The sequence below is a fragment of the Triticum urartu genome, chromosome 5A, assembly GCF_056163025.1.
Source record: "Triticum urartu cultivar PI428250 chromosome 5A, HENAU_Tu73, whole genome shotgun sequence".
Classification (NCBI taxonomy): domain Eukaryota; kingdom Viridiplantae; phylum Streptophyta; class Magnoliopsida; order Poales; family Poaceae; genus Triticum; species Triticum urartu.
This window is the reverse complement of record NC_141877.1, coordinates 200,933,424-200,944,732: the sequence shown is the minus strand read 5'-3', so window position 1 is coordinate 200,944,732 and position 11,309 is coordinate 200,933,424. Positions and strand designations below refer to the sequence as shown.

The following is an 11,309-nucleotide window of genomic DNA, read 5'->3' as shown; positions in this document are numbered from 1 at the left end:
CCTCCTGTCTTGTTTGCAACACTTAGAATTCGAAATATTACTTGTGTGATTCGTATGCCTCAGTTAGATCTATCTTCCCTGGTAGTGCCACTGTCAGCGGTTCTACCGCCCCTACGGGCGGTACAACCGCTGGAGCGGTACTACCGGCGGAAGATCCGGTACAACCGGAGTATATCAACCACTAAGTTGTAACACCCTCGATGCGACTATAGCTCCCACGTGTCGAGGCATGACTTAGAGACATAATCGCATTGAAGGCATATGTTGCAAGTTAGGCAATCTTCACAACATCCCATGTAATATAGATAATAAAAGGGGAGATAACATAGTTGGCTTACACTCGCCACGTCAATCAAGTACATAAATAACATTACATCAACCAAACACTCATGGCCCGACTACGGCGCCAAAATAAAAGATAAGCCAACATGCGACACGGTCCCGATCACCCCCAACTGGGCAACACTACTGATCGTCAGGAAAGGAGACATAGTAACGTTGAGAGTCCTCGTCGAACTCCCACTTGAGCTCGAGCGCGTCACCTGGAGTGGAATCATCAGGCCCTGCATCTGGTGTAATAGTAATCTGTGAGCCACAGGGACTCAGCAATCTCGTACCCTCGCGATCAAGACTATTTAAGCTTATAGGTAAGGCAAGGTAAATATATGTGGAGCTGCAGCAAGCGACTAGCAAATATGGTGGCTAACTTATTCGCAAAAGAGAGCGAGAAGAGGAGGCAAAGCGCGAGCGAGAAACTAGAGAACAACCTGCGCAAACATAACTCCAACACCGTGTCCACTTCCGGGACTCCGCCGAGAAGAGGCCATCACGGTAACACACTCAGTTGATTCATTTTAATTAAGTTAAGGTTCAAGTTATCTACAACCAGACATTAACAAATTCCCATCTGCCCATAACCGTGGGCACGGCTTTCGAAAGTTCAAATCCCTGCAGGGGAGTCCCAACTTAGCCCATGACAAGCTCTCACGGTCAACGAAGGAATAGACCTCCTCCCGAGACGTTCCGATCAGGCTCGGTACCTCGGTTCTTCAAGACACTTCGACAGGTTAAAACAAGACCAACAACACCGCACGAATGTGCCGACAAATCCTGATAGGAGCTACACATATCTCGTTCTCAGGGCACACTCAGATAGGTCAAGCTACGAGTAAAACCAACCCTCGAGTTTCCCCGAGGTGGCCCCGCAGGCTGCCTGGTTCGGACCAACACTCAGAGGAGCACTGGCCCGGGGGGGGGGTTAAAATAAGATGACCCTCGGGCTCCGAAAACCCAAGGGAAAAATAGGCTAGGTGGCAAATGGTAAAACCAAGGTTGGGCATTGCTGGAAAATCTTTAATTATGGCAAACTATCAAGGGGTTCCCATTATAACCCAACTGCGTAAGGAACGCAAAATCCGGGAACATAACACCGATATGACGGAAACTAGGGCGGCAAGAGTGGAACAAAACACTAGGCGAGAGGCCGAGCCTTCCACCCTTTACCAAGTATATAGATGCATTAAGATAACAAGATAATATAATGATATCCCAACAAGTAAATAAATGTTCCAACAAGGAACGGTCTCCAATCTTCACCTGCAACTAACAACGCTATGAGAGGGGCTGAGCAAAGCGGTAACATAGCCAAACAACAGTTTGCTAGGACATGGTGGGTTAGAGGTTGACATGGCAATTTGGGAGGCTTGAAAGCAAGTGGTAGACATTGTAGCATGGCATAGCAAAAGAGCGAGCAATCTAGCATAGCAAAGATAGTAGTGATTTCGAGGGTATGATCATCTTGCCTGCACAGTTGTCAGAGTTGACTGGATCCTCGAAAGCAAACTCAATGGCTCCTCGTTAGCAAACTCGTCTCCTGGCTCTACCCAAACAAAACAAACAAACAACAAGGGCACAATCAACCACGTGCAAGGATCAAACAAGACGATGCAAAGATGATATGCGATGCGGGATGCGATGCGGGATGCATATGCAAGATGTGACAAGGAATGCAAGAACCTGGCCTCAACATGGGAATCCAAGTGTGCCACTGGAAAGATGAGATGAAATCGCTTGAAAACGATATAAAGAACGCCAGAATCGGAGTTACAGTTTGGAAAAGGCAAGCAATTCCAATATGACACCGGTCTGCGATTTACAACAAGCAGGCATCGATCAACAATGTCGAAGCTACAATGCCGAAGGCCCTTACATTATCGAAAAAAATATCATTCTGGTGCCATCGATCAACAATGCCGAAGGCAACAACCCAAAGGTGGTTAATGGGCAAAGAATCAAACATTATATCTCAGATATGCCCATGAATGTTGAGACCAACATTATTAATTTAACAACACTAGAGGAGTACATTAAGGTAGCCTTCCAGAACGCTCCAGAACCCTGAAAAGGAATAGGTATGTGATATGGTAAGTGAACCGACTCTAAAAGTTTTCCAAAGGAAATTTTACTACATTTTGGAATATTAAAAAAAGAAAAATAAGTAGTCCGAATAGTGCACGAGGAGGCGACAAGCCTTGGGGGCGCGCCTTACCCCCTTGGGCGCTCCTGCCAAGCTTGTGGCGACCTCGTGTGCCCTACGGACTCCGTTTTCTCCTAGAATACTTGTTTTGCATGGTAAAAATTCATTATATAATCTCCCGAAGGTTTTGACCACCGTACCACGGCAATATCCTCTGTTCTTGTTTTGAGCTATTTTTCTAACAAATCTAGATTGCCACGACGTCTCCAAGGGCCACCAAGGACAAGTTCTACAAGAAGGTCATCAACCCCTACCTTTCGGAGGTAATGCAACACCCTCAAACTATTGAGATGCCTGAGGGGGTGTTTCACATCTGGGATGTTCAAGGGCCAAGGAAGACTGGAAGCATGGAGGCCAGGCTCGAAGTGGTGGAGCATGAGGTCTTCAAGTGCCAAGGGATGGTGGAACACGGACTCAATGCCAACCACTTAATGATCATGGAATTCACCCGTTACCATAAGCTAGACAACAATGATTTTGGAGAGAACATCTTCAAGCTTCATCAGAAAATCGAGCATCTCCAAGCCCAGATCTATGACCCACAAAACCAAAACTATGAGTATGAATAAAGATTTAAGAGGATGAGTTTGGCTGCAAGTTTGAGGATTACGGAGACTTGTTCATCCTTTTACGATGGTGAGCCTATGCCCTGGAAGATGGAGGACAAGCCTCCCACATCATCAACTTCATCACCACCACCTACAAAGAAGGAAACTTGAATACATGGGTATGGGCACTCGCCTTGGCTTGTGATAAGCTTGGGGGAGGTGCCCCGATATCGTATCACCATCACTTCTTTACCATTATCGTTTTTCATAGTTCGATCCTTTTGGTTAAATCTTGATCTAGTAGAATAAAAGTTTTAGTATGATCTAGTCTTTGAGTTTTGCTTTATGTCCTATCTATGTAATCAAGTTTGAGAGTTATATAATGAGGATTAGTTTTGAGTCAGGGGCTTTGCTTTCTTGCTTTGATCTTCGAAAAGAATAAAAGAAATAAAAATATTATATAATAATCTTATGGAGAGTGATGACTTCACATATAGGAAGTTTGTCGCATGAAATTTATTGTGGGTTGGCAAACATAGTTTTGGTCATTGTTGCAATTAATAGGAAGTAATAAAGAGAGAGAGTTATCACATATAAATACACTATCTTGGACATCTTTTGTGATTGTGAGCACTCATAAAAATATGACATGCTAGAAGGTTGATGTTGGACAAGGAAGACAACGTAATGAGTTATGTTTTCTGTCGGCGTTCTGGGAACGGGGGTCCCCAGACTTGCCTGCCTGCGGCCCACGGAGTGGCTTTGCTAGCAGGCATGTACAACCCATCTTCATCAACAAGGAATCAAGACCCTCGCGAGGGGCCAAGCCTCGCGAGGCGGACGACTCAAGACCTCCTCAGGAGCAGCCTCACCAGGCTGGCTTGCGAGGGGCGGAGAGTTCAAAGCCGGGCAAACCTTGCATGGTTCTCGTGACGTAAGCCATGACGATCGAGACCAGGCAGGTGCCAGCGCACAGCGTCCTTGTTTCCTCTTTGGTGCTAAGGGGGCAAGCGCAGGCGCGGAGTACCGAGGCATCAGACAAAGGTTACCATATTGGTGCAAGGAGACGAAGACCAGAAGGAAGGCAAGACGAATGTCACCATGGAGGCCAAGACGGCGTCACCACCAGAGCCTTTGGCACACGAAGACTGCTTTTGTTAGGATAGCTTGTACTAGTTGTCCCCTTTCTAATTGGCCATTGTTGGCTCCCTTCCAGCTCAATATTTGGGGAGAGGGCCACGGCCTCTATAAATAGGATTAGCCACCACAGTAGGAGGCAACTGGTCTCGAATCCACCCAAGAACACGCTATGCACAAGAACACCTCAACCTCAGGTGGCTGTTCTTCCCCTTGTACTATTCATCCTTAGCCCAAGAGGCAATCCACCACCACCACACTGGAGTAGGGTATTACACCACATCGGTGGCCCGAACCCGTATAAATCTTGTGTCCTTTGCGTTGCGAGTTCGCCGAGTTAGTTCGTGACATCTTAGCTAAGTTAGAAAGCGGATCGATAGGGGGGAGATCTTCGCGTGCACACCTGTGTTTGAACCTTAAGGGTTTTGCCGGAACCCGTGATCCAACATTTGGCGTGCCAGGTAGGGGTGTGCCGGAGACTTCTTCCGTCGGCTCGAGCTCCACCGTCTCCACGCCCGCTCCCCATGGCGGACGCCCCTCCAGCTGGATCTACCGGTGCACACGGCGGTGCTCGGGGGCTCCAAGCCCTTGCCCCCACCTTGTGGCAGGTGCAGTGCCCACCCAAGTTCAAGTCGAAGATGCCGCCACGCTAGGACGGCGTGGTGTACCCGTCGGCTTTCCTACTAGCATACGAGGAGGTCGTCCTGGAAGCCGGGGGCGACGACAAGGTCATGGCCAACTGGTTCTCGATGGCCCTTGTGGGCGCGCCGCGCGCCTGGCTCCTCCACCTGCGGGAGTCTTCTGTCGCCACCTGGAAGGAGCTGAACGGCCTCTTCGTCACTCGCTTCGAGGAACTGGCGGTCCCCATTGTTGCAGCTCTTCTCGGTGGTTCACAAGCACCACCCTCAGATCGGCACATCAAGTCGTACTTTTGCCACATCGGCATCACTTCCAAGCGCCCGGGGGCTCCGCCCGACTAGGCCACGCCTAAGGCCGACCTCACCTTCGACTCGGAGGATCATCCCGCCTCCACCATCGGCTCGGGTGCGCTCCCGATGCTCTGCGCACCCACCATCTGTAATGCATCCATCACCAAGACGCTCGTCGACGGCAACGCCAGCCTCAATGTGCTCTCCGTCGAGGCCTTCAACCTCCTTCATGTACCGTTCGAGTGGCTCCGCCCCATTAAGTCCTTATCGGTAGTTGGCGGTGGCTCCGCATGCTCCCTGGGACGGATCCGCCTGCCCGTGTCCTTCGGCACGCGCGACAACTACCGCACCAAGCTGATCGACTTCGACATCGCCCGCATTGGCCTCCCATACAACGCCATCCTCGGGTACCCAACTCTGGCCCAGTTCATGGCGGCAACCCATCCTGCTTACAATCTCATGAAGATGCCAGGGAGCCAGGGTGTCCTCACCATCAAGGGGGATGCCAAGGAGGCCCTGGCGGTGCTCAAGGTTGCCCTCAAGGCCGCCGCGACAGCACGACCCACCGACGCGGATACCTCCAAGCCCAAGGGAGCCGTACCAACCAAGAAGAAGCAGTTCTTCACTCAGGCCAAGGCAGAAACCAAGCAAGTGTTGGTCGAGGAGGACGGGTCCTCAGGGGCAACCTTTACCATAGGTGCCAACCTCGAGCCTGCTCAGGAGGAGGCGCTAGTGAAGTTTCTATGTGCAAACAAGGGAATGTTTGCCTGGGAGCCCGACCAACTGGTAGGGGTCCCAAGAGAGGTAATAGAGCACCACCTGAAGGTGTGCCCCAACGTACGCCCTGTGAAGCAGAAGACGAGGCGGCAGTCCACAGAGAAGCAAGCTTTCATCATCTAAGAAACTCGCAAGTTGGAGGCTGCGGGTGTCATACGTGAGGTTCGGTATCCCGAGTAACTAGCGAACCCCGTCGTCGTCCCCAAGAAAGGCGGGATGGAGCGGATGTGCGTCGACTTCACCAACCTCAACAAGGCCTGCCCCCAAGATCCGTTCTCGCTTCCACGCATCGACCAGATCGTCGACTCCACCGCCGAGTGCGACCTGCTATGCTTCCTGCATGCGTTCTCAGGGTATCACCAGATCAAGATGGTGGTAGAATATGTGGAGAAGACGGCCTTCCTGACCATGTGTGGGGTGTACTGCTACACCTGCATGCCGTTCGGGCAGCGCAGTGCGGGTGCAACCTTCCAACGACTCATGCACATCGCCTTGGGGCGGCAGCTCGGGAGAAATGCTGAAGCCTACGTCGACGACGTCATGGTGAAGTCCCGGGAGGCGGGGACCTTGATCCAAGACCTAGAGGAGACCTTTGAAAGCCTTCGCCAGGTGGACTTGCGGCTCAATCCGGAGAAATGCGTGTTTGGCATCCCATCCGGCAAGCTACTGGGTTTCCTGGTGTCCCATAGGGGGATCGAGGCCAAGCCAGAGAAAGTCAAGGCCATCGAAGACATGAGTCCACCACAGACCCTCAAGGAAATGCAGAAGTTGACTGGTCGGGTGACTGCGTTGGGGCGCTTCATCTCCAAGCTAGGAGAGTGTGCCCTACCCTTCTTCAAGCTGATGAAAAAGAAGGGCCCGTTCGAGTGAACCCTGGAGGCCAACCAAGCTTTTCAAGACCACAATAGATACCTGACCAGCCCTCCAGTGATGGTGGCGCCACGACCTCGCGAGCCCCTAGTGCTCTATCTTGCCGCCAACCTGTACTTAGCCAGCGCGGCCCTGGTGGTGGTTCGGGATGAACACCAAGCCAAGGGCGCACCGCGTTGTGCCACGCCTCCAACAAAGACGGCGCAAGACCAGGAGGGCACCACAAGGGCCGCAGCAGTAGCGGCAGAGGATCAGGCTCGGCAGGACGACGCCCCCAAACTCGCGGAAACTTCGGCAAGAGACCAAGCGTCGGGGGCTCTACACCCTCAGGAGACAGGCCAGCTTCCAGAAGATGCAAACCTCGTCAGCACGCCTACCCTCGTCGAGCACCCGGTATACTTCGTCAGCACGGTGTTAAGGGATGCAAGAGCGTGGTACCCCATGCCTCAGAAGCTCCTGCTCGCGCTCCTAGTGGCCTCGCGAAAGCTGGGGTACTACTTCCAGGGCCACCCTATCAAGGTCGTCCCAGCTTACCCATTGGAGAGAGTTCTCAGGAGCCCTAACTCTGCCGGAAGAGTTGCTGAATGGAATATCGAGTTGCAAGCATTCCAGCTGGAGTTCAGTATTACCTGGGTCATCAAGGGGGCCGCGCTTGCTGATTTCATGGCAGAACGGACATACGCCCCGGCGCTTGAAGGAGGCGAAGACTAGTCCCTCTCGCCGGGAAGTGAGGCACCTGACGGCTAGGTCATGTACTTCGATGGTTCCTTCGTGCGCCAGGGCATAGGGGCTGGAGGAGTACTCATCTCACCCATTCAGGATAGGCTCTACTACGCCGTGCAGCTCTGCTTCCAACAGGGCGAGAAGGTGTCCAACAACATTGCAGAATATGAGGGCCTCATAGCCGGCCTGAAGGTTGCAGCGGTGCTGGGGGTGAAGCATCTCACTATCAGGGGCGACTCACAACTCCTCGTCAACTTCTCCAACAAGTTATAGGAGCCGAAGGACAAGCACATGGAAGCATACCTCGCGGAGGTGTGCAAGATGGAGAAGCAATTCCTGGGCCTTGATTTGCAGCACGTGCCCCGCGGCACCAACAAGGAAGCAGACGACGTCGCCAGGAGAGCATCCAAGTGACAGCCCCAGGAGCCTGGCGTCTTCAAGGAGCGGCTCTTCAAGCCATCAGCAACGCCGCTGCTTTCAAGAACAATTCATCCTCAGGAGGAACTCCCGCAGCCGCCAGCCTCAGGAGCACCAGCCTGTGGCCCGACCTCAGGAGCGTGCCTACTCCTGGTGCTCGAGCCCCAGGAGGGATGCTGGACCAAGGAATTCAAGGAATACCTGATGCAAGGTACGTTGCCAGAGAAGGAGGAGGACGCGGAGCACGTGGCCCGTCAGGCCACGACATATTGCATCCATGACGGTGCGTTATGCAAAAAGAGACCAAATGACTTTACGCTGTGTTGTATCTCCAGGGAACAGGGGAAAGAGCTGATAGGTGACATACACGGCGGAGATTGTGGGCACCACTCGTCCTCACGAACCCTCGTCGGCAAGGCATTCCGAAGTGGATTCTACTGGCTTACGGGGCTCAAGGACGTGGCCGAGCTAGTGAAATCCTGCGAGGCCTGCCAATTCCATGCCAAGCAGATCCATCAGCCAGCTCAGGGCCTCCAAACCATCCCACTCTCGTGGCCGTTCACGGTCTGGGGGCTGGATATTCTGGGCCCGTTCCCTCGGGTGCTTGGGGGCTATCGATACCTCTACGTTGCCATCTACAAGTTCACTAAGTGGCCGGAAGTTGAAGCTGTCCGTGCCATCCCAGCTGGCTCTGCAGTCAAGTTCATCAAGGGCCTCGTGTGGCGTTTTGGGGTCCCTAACCGCATCATCACTGATAACGGCTCGCAGTTCACTAGTAATCTCTTCAAGTCATATTCTGCTAACCTTGGAACGCAGATCTGCTATGCCTCAGTAGCACACCCCATGAGCAATGACCAGGCCGAACGAGCCAACGCGGAGGTCCTAAAGGGCCTCAAAACCAGGACCTTCAAGAAGAATCTCGAGGCCTGCACCAGGGGCTGGCACGACGAGCTCCAGTCTATGTTATGGTCGATCCGCACCACCGCCACCAAGCCAATGGGCAAAACCCCGCTCTTCCTCGTCTATAAAGCAGAAGCAGTCCTCCCTCATGAGGTCGAGCATCGCTCCGCACGGGTCCTGGCATTTGATGAGAAGCAGCAGGACGCCATGCGGGGGATGGACCTCGTGCTGGGGGTGGAACAACGCCGTGAAGCTGCACTACGGGCGACAAGGTACCAGTAGGCGCTGCGGCGGTACCACTGCCGCAACATCCGCTCCAGGACTCTTGAGGTGGGTGACCTCATCCTGAGGCGGGTGCTCTCCAGGGAGGGGCTGCATATGCTCTCGCCCATGTGGGAGGGCCCATTCAAGGTCGTCCACGTCTCCAGGCCTGGCGCCGCGCACCTGGAGACACAGGACGGGGTACCCTTCCAGAACGCCTGGAACATCCAACACCTCTGGAAGTTCTACCCATGAAGAAAGGCCTAGTGCCTGTGAAGAAGGCCAGGTGTCACAGCCCTAGAATATCTGAGTGGATTAGTTGCATCTGCACTCATGCATCATGGCCAAAATTTCTGAAAGTTGAATTGAGGTTTGTTGAAACCCTCAGAAACCAGTTCAAAATTAATCAACATTTAATTGTCATCAAATGAGTCCAACGAAATGTTCCTGTTACTCTGAGAAAATATTGGTAGGAGGTAAAATTCAAACCAATATTTTGGAGTCACAGAAATATTTATTTTGGGCATTTGAATTAAATCATAATGTATTTGAATTGGCTTTATTTATGTAATAAAAGAAATACATTCCCAATAATTTTGGAAATTATTGTGGGGCTCTAGAATAATATCTCTAGTCCATATAATAATTTACAGAAGCAAATAAAATTTGTTTAGTACCCCTACTAAATCAAACAAACAGACAGAAAATAGAAAACAGAAATAAAAGTAGAGAGAGAGGTTACCTGTGCACCTCACCTGGGCCTTACCTGGCAGAAGTGGCCCAGCCCACCACCTGGCAGAAGCGGTCCAGCTCCCGCCAGTCGGACACCGCGCGCGCGGTCGCCGCGCGCCGGCCACGCGCCCCGGCCACCTCCTGCTTGCCGCTCCCCCTTGGCGCCTGGACGCCTCTGGGAGACGCCACATGCCCCCTGGACCACCCTCACTCTCCCCCCGAGCTTTACCCCTCCTCTGTATTGCTCTCCTCCCCATAGCCGAGCGCTACCGTCGCCATTGACGCCGTTTGCCACGGCCACCGTGCTCCCCTCGCCTCGCCGACATGGCAAGAAGCCCTGCCTCGTCCCCCTCTTCCTCCTCACCAAGATGGAAGGCACCGGAAGCCCTGGATGACACCAGCTCCACCGTTACCCTCCTCGTCCACCGAGGATCGCCGCCGTCGATTTGCTGCCGTCTCCGCCTTCCCAAGCTCGCTGAGACCGTCTCCGACCCCGCAATGAGCTCCTGCTCCTGCTCCCCTTCTCCGCTCCCTCTCTCGCACGCCATAGCTGCTGCCCCGCGTTCACCCGCACGCGCCGCCGCATGCGCTCGTCGCCGGTGACGCTCCGGTGACCATTTGGTCCCGGGCGTGCAGCCAACATGCTCACCGCCGCGCGTAGAGTCTTCCCAGCGCCACGCTGCGCTCGTTTGCACACTATAGCGCTGAACCCGTCGTCGGCCGAACTCCGGCCATCGCCTTGGAGCTCGCCGTCGTCGGCTCCGGCCACCATAGGCCCGGCCTCCACCACCACTCGACGCGCGCCTACAAGAGCTTTCCAACGAGCCCAAGAACGGCCTCGTCCGTGCCTTGTGGGTGTTTTCCGAGCCGCGCCACCGTCTCGGGCCTCGCCGGCGTCGAGCCGCCGGCGAGTTTGACCCCACTGACCGTTGACCCCGGGTGGACCCAGTTTGACCCTCTGGGTCACTGACGTGTGGGCCCCGGGCCACTAAATAAATTAGATTAGTATTAGTTTAATGTTAACTAAACTTAGTTAGTTTAATTGACACTGACAGATGGGACCCACAGGTCAGGGTTGACCTGGACCGTCTCAGTTGACCGCTGACGTCACACTGACGCCAGGCAGACAAAGTAAATCCTTTTCTGGATTTATTCTTATATAGGAAATTCCAGAAAATAGCCAAAACTTCTAAAAATCATAGGAAATCAACCATAGCTCCAAATAAAACAAATTATATATGAAAAATGATCTGAAAAATCCAATCTATCCATCTGTACTAATTCATGCATGTTTAAACAAGTTAACTTGCTGTTTAGTGCAAAACATGATAAAGCACTATTTAAGATCACAAATGAGTTTGAACTTTGAATCTTTGGTTCAAAATAGCTCAAACCCATCTGTTGTAGTTGCATTAGCCCAACACACTCATTTTACCATGTCATGATCATGCATCATATTGTGCATTGCATTGATTGTGT

General features: G+C 52.6%; 1 protein-coding gene across 1 annotated transcript; it reads left to right on the top strand.

The window, feature by feature from the left end:
• The first annotated feature begins 7,811 nt into the window (after window positions 1-7,811).
• On the top strand, window positions 7,812-10,928 carry LOC147970788 (uncharacterized). Its single transcript, XM_087523627.1, has 4 exons — window positions 7,812-7,930; window positions 8,273-8,408; window positions 8,754-8,990; window positions 10,899-10,928. Exons 1-4 carry the CDS (start codon window positions 7,812-7,814, stop codon window positions 10,926-10,928), a joined length of 522 nt encoding a protein of 173 aa, XP_087379753.1.
• Window positions 10,929-11,309: the final 381 nt, after the last annotated feature.